The 17,651-nt window shown below is 40.1% G+C and overlaps 1 protein-coding gene across 2 annotated transcripts in view; it reads right to left on the bottom strand.

Annotated features, from left to right (window-relative positions):
• The window catches only part of FAR2 (fatty acyl-CoA reductase 2), an 80,298-nt gene extending 71,358 nt beyond the window's left edge, over positions 1 to 8,940 (bottom strand). The window contains exon 1 of one of the 2 annotated variants that reach the window (XM_009288499.2): positions 8,737 to 8,940. In XM_009288499.2, coding sequence (XP_009286774.1) covers positions 8,737 to 8,925 — 189 coding nt within the window. In that variant the 5' untranslated portion in view covers positions 8,926 to 8,940. The remainder of the gene's footprint in view (positions 1 to 8,736) is intronic. The other variant, XM_009288500.1, reaches the window with a different exon arrangement.
• Positions 8,941 to 17,651: the final 8,711 nt, after the last annotated feature.

Raw genomic sequence — 17,651 nt, 5'->3', positions numbered from 1 at the left:
GGGAAGTGGTTGAGTCACCACCCCTGGAGGTATTTAAAAGACGTGTAGACGTGGTGCTTAGGGACATGGTTTAGTGGTGGACTTGGCAGTGCTAGGTTAACGGTTGGACTCGATGATCTTAAGGGTCTTTTCCAACTTAAATGATTCTATGATTCTACAACTTACTTGTGCTTCAAACACATACAGATAGAAAAAATATTATTTCAGTCTTGACCTGTGGCATATAAGATGCTCTGAAACTGCTGGTGACAGTCTTCTTCTGCCTCTGTTGCTACTGTTAAGAGAATCTATAGAGTGCTCTGGAAGTCAGATTTAATGGATGGGGTTTTCCTTCTCAGAAGGAAGCACTTCAGAACTGATTAACCCAACAACTAGCTGCCAGCAGCACTGCCCAAATGATTAACCTTCCCCACTACTTAGCAGTGGTGAGGCCACATCTGAAGTGCGGTGACCAGTTGTGGGTTTCCCAGCACAAGAGAGAGATGGATGTACTCGTGCAAGTACAGTGAGGGGCCACGAAGATGATGAAGGGACTGAAACACCTCTCCTATTAGCAAAAGCCGAGAGAGCTGGGACTGTTCAGCCTGGAGAAGAAAAGGCTCAGGGGCATCTTGCCAATGTTTATAAATACCTGATAGTAAGGGGTAAAGAAGAAGGTGGAGCCAGGCTCTTCTCAGGGGTATCCAGTGACAGGACAAGAGACAGTGGGCAAAAAATGAAACACATGAAATTCTGCCTGAATATAAGAAAACACTGTTTTACTGTGAGAGTGATGGAGCACTAGCACAGGTTGCCCAGGTAGGTTGTGGAGTCTCCCTCCTTGGGGATACTCAAAACCCAGCTGGACATGGTCCTGGGCAACTGGCTCTGTCCGACCTGCTCTGAGCAGGAGGTTGGACTAGACAATCTCCAGAGGTCCCTGCCAACGTCAGCGATTCTGTGATCCTGTGAAAAGGTGCAGAGAGAGGAGTGTGAAAACAAGCTAGAAAGGAAGAAGATTTTTCAAGTTCACAAAAAACTAGCTGAAACTGCAGTGAATAGAATTATTATTTTGAAATAATAAAGGACACTACAGAGGTTTTATCATATTCCCTACTGATTAAAATAGGAGATGAAATTTCCTGGGAATAGCTACTGTACTGTGACAGTATCAAAGATTGATCTTAATTAGAAGACAAGAAGGAGACTTTATTTTCCCCTGAAACTGCAGAACAGTACCTCTTTCAGACTCTTGATATTAGTGGCTAGGAGGCACAGAGCATTACTCAGGCCACAGGGATGTCTACATGATGTCATGACAGAGGTGGAGAGCAACAAAGAAATGGACAATTTAATTGGCCAAAGGAAGAAGAAAGAGTTTAGAGCTTGTTTTGCAGAATAAAATATTAGTTCTTCATAACTTTCAGGAACTGCAGAGAAGAGAGAACAGGATGGGCAGTTCTCATACTTAACCTCTTCTGTTCTGCAACACAATTAAGACTGAGGGGTAGAGAATAACCTCTGTGTAGTTCAACAGATATTCATCAACAAATTACTCTGCCTTTTCAATAAATGACCACAAAAAAAATTTAAAAGTAACATCTAAGTGAAAGACGAAAGACTTCTTTTACAGACTGTCTTAAATGAGGCCTAAAAACTCCTCTCCCATACTCCTAAAAGCTCAATGAAGATTAACATATTTAGCAAAATTTGGGATAAGCAGGAAAACATTGTCTGATCACCTTAATATAGGAGAAATGATGAATTCAACAGAGCTATAAGACAGACACAAGGGTTTTGGTTTTAAATCAGGCATAATCTTTTTTATAATTCAAAACTCATGGTATTGATTCACTCTTGTGGGCTCTCTGATCACCCTAAAGTACTCCTCCCCTTTCTGCTTCATGACCTTACCAGGCTTTTCATTCAGACTGAAAGACTCTTTGGACAAAGACCTGGACCTGTGCTTGCATAGCTATGGCTCCTGAATGCCAACATAAGGCAAATTAAATTTATAATATATCAATACCAGAAAAGAAGGTTTCCTCTTCTCCCTTATCCCTACCAACATCCTTTTCTAGTCCTCCATTACTTTTTTCCTCCTTCTAGCTCCTCAACCCCATTCTCTTCCAGACCCTTGCCCTTTCACCAACGATAATGCCCTACTCCTCACACTTTACTTCTGATGCTTTTTACAGACTCCTTCTTTCCAGATGTTATCTCTGATAGCCTCTGCAGACCTGCTGTCTTCTCTTTTTTCCTCTAATTGTTTCTTCAGGATCTCTTCCTAAGTTTTCATATTACTGCAGCCTTTTATTAGTCCTTTTATCTTCTGCGTCTGTACTGTTTTTCCTCCATTACTAAGATTTCCACTGGTGTCACCATTATGTCATAAACTTATCCCCTTACTCTTCCATTCCTGACCCACTTCTCTCTCTCTCTGCTGTCTTTGAATTTAGCTGACATCTCTCCTTTTGGATGTCTTGATGTTCATTGTAACTTCTCATAATCAAAACATAAGTCCTTTCTTTAGCAATATCACCAACTCATTATTTAACTCCTTTCTCTCTCTGTCCCTGGATGTCTAATTTGCATCACACACATTTTCTCTCCAGCTTCATTAAAAAAATGAGGGCTTTTCTTTTGAGAATGGTGTATAGATACCTCCTCACATTTTTTTCATGCCTGCTTTTGTATGTACATAGAATCTTACAGAACAAGTTTGTGGTCCTAAAAAAAGGAGTATGGACACAGCATTTTCAAATACGCAAGCGTTTTCAAACTGACTGTTGATCTAGGTGCTCCACTTTTAACATTTCTAAATTAAAGTATCCCGAAGGGAATCAGTCTGAAAAGGGCACTGAGATGAATCAGACTCATCAGATACACTGGAAATTTTTAGCAAAGAAATACATTATATACAGAAAAGTATAGTTATTATTATTATTTCTAATAGTGACATTAGTCACATATAAGTGTAACAAAACACATACAGCAAAGAAGATTTAGGGTTGTTCTAAATCCGTAACTCTGAATGCATCCCTGATCAACTTATGCAGTGTGTGGAGAAATTCTAAATTACTGTGCAGCATCCACGTATACTAAGTAGTGATGGAAACTGCATTATGACAATGAAACTGTGAGATGAGCCTATTTTCTCTAGGAATTGCCTCAGTCACACAAAGACACTCTTTCTTCCTCAGCAGACTGTGGCCTGAATTTATCTGACTGATGCAATGGAGGACACAATTTCAATCACCACCTTTCTTTTCCCCTTCCTCTTATCATGGTTTCTCCTCTGATATTTGAGTATGCATTAAAAAAAATAAATTAAAAAACCCCTGCCATTTCCACCTAGCTGCCCTTCCAGCACTTCTGCAGAATGCAGTCTGTGCTGACAGCTGTGCAAGTGCAAAGGAGAAAGGAGGTGTAGGAAACCAAGTTCTGCTGATGCTAATTGATAGTAAGATGGGCCTTTGAGCTTCTCAGCTTCTCCATTAGCCTCCTGGTAAGCATGGCTTTGCATGCAGAACAGATGAAAGAGTACGTAGGGCTGCCAGATCTCCCAGCTTAGCTGAAAGCTGATGGGTGAGATTCTATGCCCTGAGTTATGACATGGGTTGGATGTCCATCAAATGAGGAGGAGCTGTCACCATACAAGGCTGCAGCTTTGGCGCAGCACCCAGAAAAGCCAACGCCGTTGTACTTTGCTTGTTCCAGATGCCCATGTTCCAGCAGAGCCTAGAGCCAAGGGGCAGCAGCAGGGCTGCAAACATCCAACAGCAGAAAGTGACACCAGGGCCATGTGAATGAGTCTTGAGCTCAGGACTAACGGTGGCTTCTTTTTTGTCCAGTGTGAAAGGTTATCTTGCTGGAAGCACCAGCTGCCTTGTTGGCCCTTCCTTGTGCTATAGGAAGCAGGCTATTAGCTGATAATATATAAAGCAAAACCTTACCAGCCTTCTTCAAACAGAAACACATATCGGAGAAGAGAAAGAAATGAAATGGAACAAGGCAGCAGATGGTGTTAGCTTCGGAAAGAGGCACAGAAAGGTTCAAGACCCTTGCCTGCATTCGTGTCAGTTATGTTACCACCCTTAAGATGTAGCTCCTCTCTACCACATGGTTTACAAATCATGGGGTCAAGTAAGAAACAAGTTTTTGTTAAAATGACAGATTTGTTCCTTTGGTACACAAATACCAGAGTTATGCCTGATAATCTACTGACAAAAGCAAGGCAAATCTAAATAAATAATAAAACAGAAAACATCTTCAGCTCTGTTTCACTCCAATTATCAGTTTCCAGACCTTTTACTGAATAAATGGGATCCCGTTCCATCAACAAAAAAACCTCATTACTCTGTTCTGAGTACTGATCCATGCACCACTGAAGTGGTCGCAGCAGATTTAGGGGACACTGTTCCAGAGGGAGTAACACTGCCCTGGTTTGGCATGGAGAACCTTTACTGCTTATGGTGATGAGCAAGACGCATGAGCGAGGAGGGAGTGGAGAAAGGGATAGTCAAGGGAGGTGGAAAAAGAGAAATCTGGCATGATTTGGTGAAATTTATAGGGCTAACAGAGAGTCTTGCTGTGTATTTGCTGATAAGCATAGCACACTTGACAAGGAAATACTGAAGAGGCAAAGGTGTCTGATAACATTGGACTTCTGCTGTTTTCAGTGGTCAGTCCCATTGTAATGTGTGGTTCCAGACAAAGCTTTGCAGGGAAGAGAAGAAGGTCTATCTGTACCATCCACTCTAACTATAAGGGTTAACCATGCAGGTTAACTGTGGTTGGATGATATGAAAAAGCAGTAGCATTTTACAGTATTTCTGGTCACACCCAGCAATATCTGCTCCCCACTTTCAGCAGCCTCCCAGCCTCCCCATTTTCTCTCTGAATTATCAGAGACATTAAGTCCTCTTTTCCACTCCCCACTTTGACTGATCTTTCTAATTAGGCGCACTGAACAAATAGATCTGAGAAACAGCCTGGCAGCAGCGAGCAGCCTTGGTTCACTGCATGCAGGGCATGAAAAAAGCTCTGCTCTCCCTGGGACAACGTGAGAGCTACAACCAGTGACTCAGCGTTAGCCCAGAGATTCCCTGCTCTCCAGGGAATCTGAGACAACCCCTCCAAGCATTCCTGCCTATTTCTGCACACAGAGGGATCAGACCACAAAAAATACTCCTTAAAACAATTTCCTACCTCTAATAAATATACACCTCCCATCAACTACCAAGTAAAACAATGCTGTCAAGCTTTGCCTCGTGATCCACATCTATGGACACATCCAGGGTGAAGCCTATACTGAAATGTGTTTTTTTGTGTAACAGCTGCGCTCTGTGCCGTGCAGACACGGCATTTCATTAAGCACAGGGTAATAGCTTGATTCCCTTAGGGACTTGCTGCTGGAAAATAGAACATCTCCTTTCATAAATGGGCAAGGTCACCATGCACCACACATTCCTCAATGCACACGTTCATTTTGGAGTTGATGCTGAGATAATTGAGCATCTGTTCATTATACGTTTCATATTAATGCAATAACGTATCTTCATGTAAAAATAATTTCACAAGATCTGAGGAAAACCAACATTTCAATGCCATCTGTTCAGCTACTCCAGAATACAGCAGAAGAATTCTGATTTATGCCCAAATTATTTTTTTTTATTTTACTCTTCATGTTGGATTCAGAATTTGAAAAATTCCAGATAAGAAACATTTTAAAAGCACGAACTAAGGCATTTTGCCCCTTCACACCTCATCACCCTTTCATAACTTTCAGTTGCTTTTTTATTTAACGGAGTCATCTTCCAGCATATTCACATGTACACACTGTGAACAAGACAGTTCATAAATGTGACATCTCAATCTTTAAACCCCTGTAGATATGATAGAAACCACAAAAATTTCACAGATTGTGCTAAGAGATATATGAAGAGAGATAAAAAATGATAGGCAATTTCTTTCAAAATATTAAGTACTACCAAAAAATCAGGAGTCCCCAGAGGACCTTATCTGAAGAACCCAAGCATTATGCAGTGCAACTAATTCCTGCCAATCTATTTCTCTACTTTCATTTTATTTCATCCCAAATACTGTTTTTGTCTGTTTGTCTAGAATATTTAGAAGCTGGCAACCTGTTTTTCTCTATCCCTCTGGTTCCTGGGAAACTTCGCTTCTGGATGTGAAAATGAGAAATTCCAGAGGATTATACTAGGTCATGGCACAATGTAAAAGACGAAAGCGTTACTTTCAAAGTGAAAGTGTGATCAGTCAGTAGAGAAGATTACATAGGGTAGAATACGAAAGTAGAAATAAAGTATTTTCTCCTAAAACCAGATACAAATACTGTATTGCATTAAATCCAACAGTTTGTGGGGGAAAAGAATAATTATGCAGTAGAGATTACAAATTATATATGTGCACGTAAGGAAGAGAAGGGATTTTATTCTGAATTTTCCTGTGCATACTCAAATATATGCATTCTTCATCAGAGATTATGATCAGGAATGTCAAATGCAAATATTGCCTGAAGACTCGGAATAAGCTTTTGCTGCATTTTTTATCTGTTATATAGCTCAGGGGTTTCCCAAACTGGAGAATGCAAACCACAACTGTAAATGGAAAGTGTAGTCTCTAGATTGTGAATGACTGATTATGTGGCTTAAAGACATCCAGCAAACTTAACTGGAAACAATCCGCAAAAATGTTAAGAATAATGTTTCTTGCCCTCTTCATCTGCCATGAAATTAACAGTTACTGGAATTAACTGTTTCACTTCTACAAAACAACCAAAGGCTATCAACATTTTCACATGGAAATTACCTTTGAAGAGTTGGGTTTCTGCCTTAGGGAAGTATTTTTGCTTTATTTTAAAAAGAACAGCATCAAAAAGACACCTTTTTCTTTGAGGGGACCTGAATGAGTTGTGAGCATACCCCTAGAGTTTTTTTCTTTTCAAGGCTGCAGCAACCTAACTTAGAGAGTTGCCTCCTTCTTTTGTTCAGTTGAAACACATTGAAGCAGGCTGTCAAAGGTTCAAGGAGAGGTTATCAAGTCCTGTTTGCTGTTGGCATGTCTAAAACTGCTGACACATGCTAGGAAAAAAAAGGGTACATTTAGTACAGCTGCATCAATAAAACAGCTACTAGGGAACCTCACCTAGAGCTAACAACACCACTAAGCTGTGCTGGCCAACTAAAGAGATAAGCCAGTAATATTCATACAGAAAATGCAAACAAAGCTTATAGAAGTCCCAAAAAATAGCTTAGTTTGTCATTTTCTTAGTGGATTAAAAAAAAGGCAAAACACCATGCAAACACACCACATTTAGGATTTTGTTGTTTGATGATGGAAACCATTATCTCCAGTCTTCAGTGATAAAAGCTGTAGAAACAGCTAAAAAATGTTCATTGAAAGGAAAAGTAATGAAAAATTGTGCACTTGCAAAAAACAACCAATGTGATGGTTTCCTTTTATATCACTTACAAATTTTCCTGAACAGGAAAATAACCTACCCTCTGTTGAAAACACGAGAAAAATCAAACTCTGTTGTTGGACATACGTAAGATTTTCTAGCTTGATGCCTCAAAACATTAGGAGGAAAAACACAAGCCTTCTGCCAGACCTACTTGTCTCTAAGTAAGTTATCTGTAGCCCTATTTTACCTCTAACTCCAGCAGAACTAGGAGGAGTACTTTTCCAGTCAAGCCGTGTTCAAAGTTTCAGACCAATACTCTAAAGATACGTTGACCTTTCTCAGATTAATTCCACGTAATTCCTTGCCTGCTAGGGCCACATCTGTCCCCTCCCCTCATTTCACATTGCTATGTACAAATTCACATTAGCAGTAAGCATTAGCTTGAACTCTGGCACTTATAGCTGGAGGAGTCTGAGCAAGTTTATGACCTCACCACTGGCCTAAGCTCCTGAGGACCTTGAGGTCCTCAGGCCAAGTCGACTCCAGATAACTAGTCTAACAGTGTCTCCTTACAAATCTTTACATTCAATTCAGCAAAGGGCTTTGACATCCTTCTTGACACTAGAGATCTGGTTTTCCTCACCGAAACAAACCGCATGGGTGGAGGTCATACAGGTCTGTTCTTCAACTCACAGGGCTGTCTTAGCCTTTGTGTTCTCCTGCAAGCAACTTTGGAAAGCACCCTTTTCAAATGCAACAGTATTTTATCACTTCATAAGTAAGGTTAAACTGGAGCTGACATGAGAAGATGGCAGATGCCCTACTGTACTGCAGCAATGCACAGCCCACTATACCTTGCCACTAGGCTTTGTCTTATGAAATGAGTTTTAATGCCCCAATTAGGGCAAGGAGTCAAGTGTAATAGGCTCACAGTTTTATTTTTGAATGTTCGAACATTATGTTTTGAAAGTGGGTGAATGAAGAGAGTTAGTTCATGAGAGCAAAATGCTGCTCCTCTTGCAAAAAGGAAATTTGCTAAGGTAACATGTTTTTGAAAAAATTAATTCTCAACAAACAGCAATGCAGAAAAGAAGAATAATTACATCACTACAGTGCAAAATCCTGCATCACCTATCAAAATAAGACAGATCCAGGTTCATTCATGTACAATTTTTTCGTTTGTTTGTCTTAGACACAACAAAAATACACAACAGTTACAGTGGAAGATGGTATTTTGTTCTTTATGAATTGAGTATAACAGAAGTCCTCTGCTTCACCCAGCTGAATGGATTTCAGATTAGACTCTAGAATAAAATATAGAAACTTACCTTGCATTTCAACATGTTGGCCACTCTCTCTTGCATTGATTGTCCAGCCTTTGGCCTGACAAGTATATAAACTGCTTTTACGTCAGGGCTGGAGCGCAGAAGCTTTTCCACCAGTACTTTGCCCACGAAACCTGTAGCTCCTGTGATAAGTACGGTCTTTCCATTGTAATAAGCTGAGACTGAAGACATGGTGCTTTCTTGTTCTGTCCTTCCTTTATCTTCCTGCAGGAGGTACCTGAGAAGATGAAGAAATAAAGCTTTAAAGGCTTTTGAGTCAAGACACAGATCAGTTATTTGGGAATTACAGTCTGAGATAACCTTTCCCAGTCAGCTATAGCAGCTCACATTAGGTCAATCAACAGCAATTTTAAAGACGATTTCTTTAAAAGCCTTTATTATGAAAATAAACCACAAAAATTAAAAAGTTTAATCTGAGAAGCTTAAAAAATCAAGCTCAGCCTTATCCTCTATATTATACCATAGCTGCACCCAGCAGTCACAGTTTAGAACATAGCTTGTGCTGTCGAAGACTCCTAGCAGTAGACACTCACTGCAGTGTTGAATAGCATTTATCTCATACACTGTGAAGTGGCAGCCATGAAGATATGCAGTTATCCCTACAAGACAAAGTAGAAACAGATCTCCTCGCAAGCACTGCAGGTACAAATTAAAGTTTTCCACTTTAATTCCACTGTGCCAAGCAGTTCCTTTTCTTGTCAGCCATCACTTTGCAATGTGCTCAGCCTTTCCCTATTGTCTTGTCTTGGAATAAATCCCTGAAGAAAACTCCTCTTCATGGAAGATACAGTGCAAGACTGCAATACCATACTCCTGTGTATCGGTCATCACCCATTATTGGCTGTTAAGGCCAAAATTCATCCCACTTAACTCTAAGGAGCATAGATGTCATATACTTTCTCTGGAGAGTTTAGGTTGTTTGAACTGCCCTTTGGAGATCCATTGACTATATAAGGGGACTGACATGACTAGGCTCCCACATGAAGTGTCCCAGTTAAGTATTTTAATTAGATACAATGGTTTCAGGCCTACATGTCCCCAGCCATCCTGATTCAAACTCTAAGTTGATTAAATGACAAACATGGCTGGACTGAATCCTCCCAGAAGAGCCCCTGGGAGGGGGCTAGACTAACTGAAGGGAAAAAACCCTCCTATCATTGAAGTTCTGCAGATCACAGCATGCACAACTTCCATTGCAAGGGAAAGGCTCACATAAAATATAAATAAATGTTTTGAAAAAAGCCTCCTAAATTTGAAACAAAAAGAAACAAGAATAGTAGAACGCTGACGATCAAGTATTCAAGAACGAGGACAATGATCTTCAGGTACCCCAGGAAAACTTCACTTCCTCCTGCAGAAGCTTCAGAGTCTCTGTTGGCCATTTCAAGTTTCTCAACGTGACATGAGTCAACTGCATACTAATAAAATGCAAATATACCAAAACAGAAATACAGCATTTGCTGCATTTTTGCAGTCTGTGAAGATTCCCTGTTCTTACTAACCCTTTTGCATTTCTGAAACCTAACAAACCATTCAGGGACAGTGAAGTAGCCTACCTTAGAGCAAAAACTGCAAGCCTTCATACAGAAACATCTTATATAATGAGTCCCTGGCTAGGACCAACACAAATGAACACCAGCAAAGAGTTTAAAGTACTGTAAGAACCTTAGCTACATGTGATGGTAGGTTAAATTCCCTTCACCGCATGGGACCACAAGAGAAATATAACTTGTGTCAAATAGGCTTGTCCTACAGCCTATGCCTTCCTCAGGATGGAGTGAAGTATTTTACCCAAGAAAATTGACCACCAGCTATGTGAATCAAGAGAAGCACCATGGATCAACCCTTACGAGGTGTACCGTGTTCATTGCAACACTCAGGAATGTGCTTAGCTGGACTGCGATCCCCAAGGTGTTACCACTCGTAACAGTGAAAAGCAATTCACAGTCTGTGTTACCGTGCTGTCATTATCTGGGTCTACAGCTGATGCATCTACCCAGACCTGACTTTGCATTCCTACCAATCTGCCAGTTTTCACAATCACTGTACTGCTACCTGGAAACGTTGAATGCATATTTCTAATGAGCTACAGCCCAGACACATAAACTAGGGATTCAAGCCCAACAAAACATTGTTCTTCTTTCCCAGTGCTGCCTGGGACTGCAGTACATAGCGTCAAAGAAATTAAAATCCCCAAATTTCTTTATCTGTAATGAATCATCAGGTGTGCCATCCAATTTAGAAAGTGGGTCAAGCAGAAAAACTTCTGAAGGACACTATTTTACAAATTAATAGCTGTGGGTATTCTGGCTCAGTGAATTCGGATATTAGCCTACTTTCAGATATGGCCTCGATCACAATTTAAATGAATGTAGCAGGCTTGTCTAGGCCTATTAAAAACCTGTTCTTATCAAAGAGCTGGCCACTTGGGAAGTTAAACAAACAGGTTAAACTATTAGATAATTAACTTATTTATAATAAAATTTCACATCTCATTCAGGTTCGGAAAAACTGAGTGATATTGGAAGACAGGAACTTGCAGAACCTGGTGTGCAACTCCAAAAGTAGATACTAGTTTAGCTAGATGAAGACGGAGGTGACAAAAGACTTAAGAAATTTGGTACGACACATGCCCTGCAAAGCAGAAAAATTAATGAGAGAAGTCCGTAGTCACTAGAGGCCATACAAATTCTACTGAACATAAGGAAACAAAAAGATGAAATGTAAGACCACTTCCAGTCACTGAATACTTGCTTTGAACTTGTATTCAGAAGATCATATCTACTTAACCTCACCTAATGTTCTGCTAGAAAAATGGTACATTTATAAAGTACTTTGCACCACAGACTTGGAGATTACCATGGTGTTTAACAGGAACTACTCTCCTTCCCACACTTCAGTAGTACAGAACTCTTCCAACCTGCATCGCTAAACATTAGTGCTTTGCATTATAGTTGTAGACTACTGCAAAAATAATGGTTAAGATTTCAGAATGTGGACATTAATTTATTATATTATTTCATTTGGGTTCTCTGTTTGAGTTATCCAAATGTTGCTTCATTTGTTTTGGCCAGATGTTCCATACCTACTAGAAGAGTTTAAAAAAAAAAAAAAGAAAAAATCACACTACTTTAAACTGTCCCTAAAATTAGCCACGCAGCCAGATTTCATTAAGTATTTCTGGGAAGGGCTACACGCGCATAACTGACAGTTTTCCCCCATGTAGTCTGAGATGATTTTAAACATTTGTCTCAAAAAAGTCAGGAAAACAATTGCATCTCCCAAACCATTCTGGTATGATGAAAATGGAAGCACCAAACACAGCCACAGAAAAACTGAACTTCTAAGGCAACCTGCTGTTCCTCTTGATTATTGGATTAACACTATAGGGTTAAAAGAAAAGGTAAGAAAAAACACATCATTGCTATTTTCTGTAATAAAGCAGTCCAAGTCAGGCAGCATATAGTTCGCAGGGCCAGTTTCAGAGTTGGATCCAGTTGCTCAGGGCCTCATCCACAATAAAAAGCCATGAGGAATGAGATGGCATTTGCTTATTATGGGATCAGATTTGTGTCTCCTTGCAGTACTTTTTTTTCCCTTTCCTAAGTTAGCTTTAGAAGAAAATACAATAATCTTGCACCCATCTGATGCCATGCTAATTATCAGCAAAGAAAATGTGTTTATTTGTTTAATGTGCACAAATTGATGATGTGACATCATGACACAAAAGTCACAATGCTGCAATCTGCTATGTGCAGACAGATCCCTGAATCTCCACTGTCCAAGCAAATTTCAAGAGGCTTTCACTAGGTTCCAAATTCAAAAACAGATTCCAGTTCATATTCAGGATATGCCCTTACAGAAATTGCTAAGATATTTTCCTTTCAACTTAGTCACGGAATATTGTTTTTTTTCCTTTTCAGAACCATCTTTGTTTTCTATATTTTTAAGAGTGCGATTTTATAACAGAATTTATTCTTCTCCGTTTTAAGTGATTTTGCTTGGCCTTTGTAAAGAAAGTACTGAAGAAGTTATGGAGATTTTAAGGAACCAGAGGATTTCTAAGGTCAAAGGGTGTGATCCAAGTAATGTCTGACCCTCTGGATGTCTACTTCAAAATTCAAAGAACTATATGCATTCCTTTTTGACTTTTTACACTCAGTCAAATGAAGAAAAAATTGTTTCCTGCAGAAGCTAATACTTTGCTTTTCCTTTTATGGAATAAGCAGTCAATACTGGACATTAACTATTTCGCAGTCAATTGAGCTGCAAGGGATTAAGCATCTGGGAAGAGAAAACTATCTGAAGTCTGAACCATGGTCAGCAGTTGCAGGGAGTTGGCCCTTATTGAGGTGAAGAAGGGTAAAGCCTATTTCAGAGCCTGAGGTTCCTGTCTCTTCCAAAACTGACTGGAGGTGAAAGCCACTGATGGTGGAGAAAAGCCCACACAAGGGCTTCCTGAAGCCCTGTTCAAGCGACTAATTACAGGCAACTCTGACGGTTTAGGCACTAATCAGAGCAGGAAAGTGATCACTGATGTCATCTGAACTACTGAACACAGCACGTTTGCAGCAGTATTCATCTCTCTGATGCTGACTCATCTCCAACCATATTGTGAAAAAAAACCCTTTTGGACAGTCAGCCAGGAATCACACTGAGCATCGCTGCAGACACAAGTACACAAGCTGCTTTAAGGGTAAAAGCTCTGTTACTGATGCCTGTAACAGCCTCCTCTGGATCAGTCATAAGGGACGACCTACAGTGCTGCATTACAACCAAAGCCACGGTCTTGTGCCAGGGGCATATGCCAAAGGACAGTCAAAGGGAAAGGTGGGAATCCTACCAACCTAATACTTTGCTCCTGCAAAAGAAAACCCTCATATCCCCAACAGAAGAGTAAAGCAGAGCTTTCCCCCACCAAGAACAGATACAATTGCGCCGATGTTTAACAAAACAACTAATACACTGTCCTCATCTTCCACATACTTCAGTGATGCCAGATCTACATTCGGCTCACAATGGTGTAATGCCAAGAGTTAGACTGCTAATAAAGCCATAGCAATGGGAAGGGAAATGTATATCTGAACCTCATTGACTGCTGCTACTGCTGCTGCCCAGAGCAGGTCCATGGCTGCAGGGTGTTAACAAGAGATGGCAAAATGGAGCACGAGCAATGAAGGATGGGTACACTGGAGCAGGTTAGTATTTCACTGTGGTTTGGACCACTGCTAAGAGTTCCATGCCTTACTCAGCTAGGATAGCAGACATTTCAGAAGCTTATCTGTTGAGATATTTGCCTTTTCAACTCAACAGCACAAAATAAAAAAAAAAAAGAAAAGAAAAAAGAGATTTAGTTGTGTGCAAGAACAAAGGACTGTATGCCTGTAAATATACATCTAGACTCACAAACGGCCTCTCTGGCATCTCCTTCTACCTAGTCTGGTTTTGATGAGTTTTCTCATATCTGGTGCATTTTCACAACTTTACGCAGGGATGTAATTTCTGTGAACAAGAGGGTCAGACTGCTCAGATTAGCCTTTTAGACATCATATTAAACGTAGTGAACAAGCTTCAACTAAAATTGCTATTAATGACAAATACCATTTTTAAAAACAAAAATACAGACAGCATGAGTCCTTTAAGACAAAATAATTTTTGGCCACTTTCTGAATGCAAATTTTTAAACTTGGGTACAAATATCCAATCATACATAAGACAGTTTTCTTTAATAAGGATTCTGAGGAGTCATAATTAACCTGGGACATGCAGAGAAAGAAAAATTCCTCTGTCGCTTCAGAGAACTTGTACAGCTGAGGTCAGAAGCAGCAATATAAAGTGGTCACAGACTATTTCAATCTCATCAGATTGCTTCCTCAACCTATTAGTTATTTCATGTGTTTAAAATGGACTGAACACTGGGTATGCCTGAACAATGTATCTTCATATAATTCTTTTTTCTTTTTTTTTGTCGCAGGATGTGTGACACAGACTTCACAAACTATACACGTAATTACAATATATAAAAGCAATTCTTTCTAATATGTGTTCTTTGCCTGAAAGCAGTTGTGTATAATTTCTTGTTACTTAATCACCAGCAAGTAAATAATCCCATGATTATGACTGTAGCACTTAGGAACAACCTGATCTTTTCACTTTGGTGGCCAGTAGAGTTGGATACTTGACCAATGAGCAGTTTTCCTCCAACACTAATGCATATACGACAATTGTATGGTTTGAAGTAAATCAGTGTAATACAAGGAGAGCATGTGCATGGATGAAGAAGCGGGAATAGTGTTAAAAGTTCAACACCTGCACACCACCTCCTATGGAACAAAGTCCAGTCTGAAACAAAGCAACTTTCCAACCGCCTGATTCCTTCAGTAACAAAATGCTCTGTTCCATGCTTAAGGGATAAAAATTAAAAAGACAAAGGAAAATGCAATTCTTGCACTAGAGACATGGGATAGAACAGCGTCCGTCAGTTCACAGTGAAGTCTCAGGCGTATGCAGGTGCATTAGTTGTGCATGCTCTGTCATTTGAGATGTTTATATGGATGTCAAGGTTTTGTTGAGCACCAGGCTCTGCTTCAGAGATTTCACAGGTTATTTTTAGCCCCAGGACATCTGGAAGTAATAGAGCGTGCTTTGGATCTTAGAGTCACAGAGCAGAGTCCCACACCATGCACGCTAGCAATAGTTGAAGTAGTGACTTGCTTTTCATCATAGTGACTGAACTCCTGGCTTTTCGCTAGCACCAGGAAGAAGCTATGTCACTCAGCTCCATTGATTTGATTTACTGGGCCAAACTCACAATCAGGATAGTTCCACTGCAATGACCAACGTTTCAGCTGGGATTAACACAAATTAGTTTAGATTTGACTCTTTATATATAAAATATTTTCTGCATTTTCAGTAATAAATGATAGTGACTCAGAATGGAAAAGGGCTGTAGTTCAACACTGTGCAACATTTTTGACCACTGCTGCTAACACGAACAAGCAGATAGTACCAACAATCATGCACTGAAGTTATATATTTTCAAAGGTCTTTAGGCACGTAAAGATTTGTGTAGTACATGATGTTTGGGAAGAGGTAAGGCAGATTTTACTAATGGTAGAAAATGAAGCAAAGGGGATGTTAAAATGGCTGATCTAGGAACAAATTAAAAGAGCCTTATGGTTTGCTAAACTTCCATAGTTATTTAATAGCACTAACAACCTAACAACAATAACAAACTGGCAAAGATAAACCTTCCCTCACTTAGCTACAGAATTAAAAGGAAGGTCATAATATATCCTTCGTACAGGCGCTATAGACGCTAATACAGCTCAAAGAAATAAAATCCTGTGATTCAAAGATGGGCACATTTACAGCTAGACTGAACTCCTGATGATAATCCTCTTTACAAAAGAGATTTTGCTCCAAGCAATTTACACCAAATATAAATGTTGTTGCCAGCAGCCTGAAGGTTAAATCACTTTTCTCCAGCTAATATATTTCAAATCATTTTCTGTTTGCCAACAGTACTGACTCAATTCCACAACAGCATACTCAAGTAGCGACAAGCAAGGAGAAACTCCCATTGCTCCCGGAAACCCTTCGTGACTTGAAAAATGACACCAGTTTTGCATTCCATTTCAATTTATAACAGTTAAATCTAAAGAGACAGTGCAGTGTGACAGCATAATTAAGAGCTAGAGACAACAAGCAGCATGCATAGCCGGATCCTGCGAACTGCTGAACGTTACACGACATGCGGACAGAAGCTCTCAATCCTTTGGAAACCACTGGGAGTCGTGGCTTCTGGGCTAGAGATCTGCCCACAGAACAAGACCCAGATGTAGGGCAAAAGCTTGAATTTCAAGATTTGGTCATTGTTGAAGCATTACCTGTACAGCTTCACAGATCAGCTGACTCTCCTAAGTAGTTTGAATTGTTCGCCCGCCGTTAAGAATTAGAGGAGAATTAATGAAGCATAAGAGACACTGATGTAATGAAACCCAGGAGCAGCCTCTTGACTTTTCAGTGAAACCTGTTAGTCTCTCTCAGTCTCACTATGCTCTCTCTAAAACTCATGAAAACAAGCCTATAAGCATTTTAGAGCTAAGACGGGGCAATTGTGCTAAGGACATACCTACATACGTGAGATGAGATTTTAAAGAACAAATATTTCTCAGTAGCTCGAATATGGACGTATTCGGCCTTACCCCTGTTTAGTTAGCCTACTGGTAAGAACAGCAGCTCCCAGAGACATCAAAGGAGCAGCTTCTGCAGGCCCCTTTCTGTATCACACAGGTAAGCATCTGTACCCACTCTCCCTTTTTTTTTAGCAGTGCTCACTTAGAGCTAGTTGTTGCAAAGCGATTGAGCAGGTTACAGGATCAAAGCTTAGGTGCTATGCACAGATCAGGACTAGAAGAGAGTTTTTGCTCTGCCTCAGCATAATTAAATGCAGACATCCTGTATCAGAGCATTTCAGCAGGCAATCCTTCCCCTTCTCTTTCCACCAGCTCACACTTCACAGCCATTATCACCTTGCTCTTTCTCCTTTAGCTGTGACTGGAATCTCTACAACCAGCAGTCCTCTCCCAAACCCCTAAATCAAAACCCTTGCCATACCCATTGCACACCAATCACACTGCATCTTAGCATTGCAAAAGGGAGGTCTCTCAGTGATTAAGTCAAAGGTCTATGAATCTCTGTGATATCAGGGTGGTCTGGCACATCTCTTTTCTTTGACAGATCTCAGCTGATGACTTGGTATTAGCATCCAGCATGTCCTAGCACAGTATTTGAAGACTTTCTGTCCTTTTCCACAACTTGTTCTTGCTCCTCGTCAAAAATAGTGGCACTATCATTTACAGCATTTGTGGGAAGAGTTGGATATGGAGACACCA

The sequence above is a fragment of the Aptenodytes forsteri genome, unplaced genomic scaffold (genome assembly GCF_000699145.1).
Source record: "Aptenodytes forsteri isolate BGI_AS27 unplaced genomic scaffold, ASM69914v1 Scaffold73, whole genome shotgun sequence".
NCBI lineage: Eukaryota > Metazoa > Chordata > Aves > Sphenisciformes > Spheniscidae > Aptenodytes > Aptenodytes forsteri.
The sequence above is the reverse complement of the archived record's forward strand: the minus strand, read 5'-3'. Positions and strand labels throughout refer to the sequence as shown.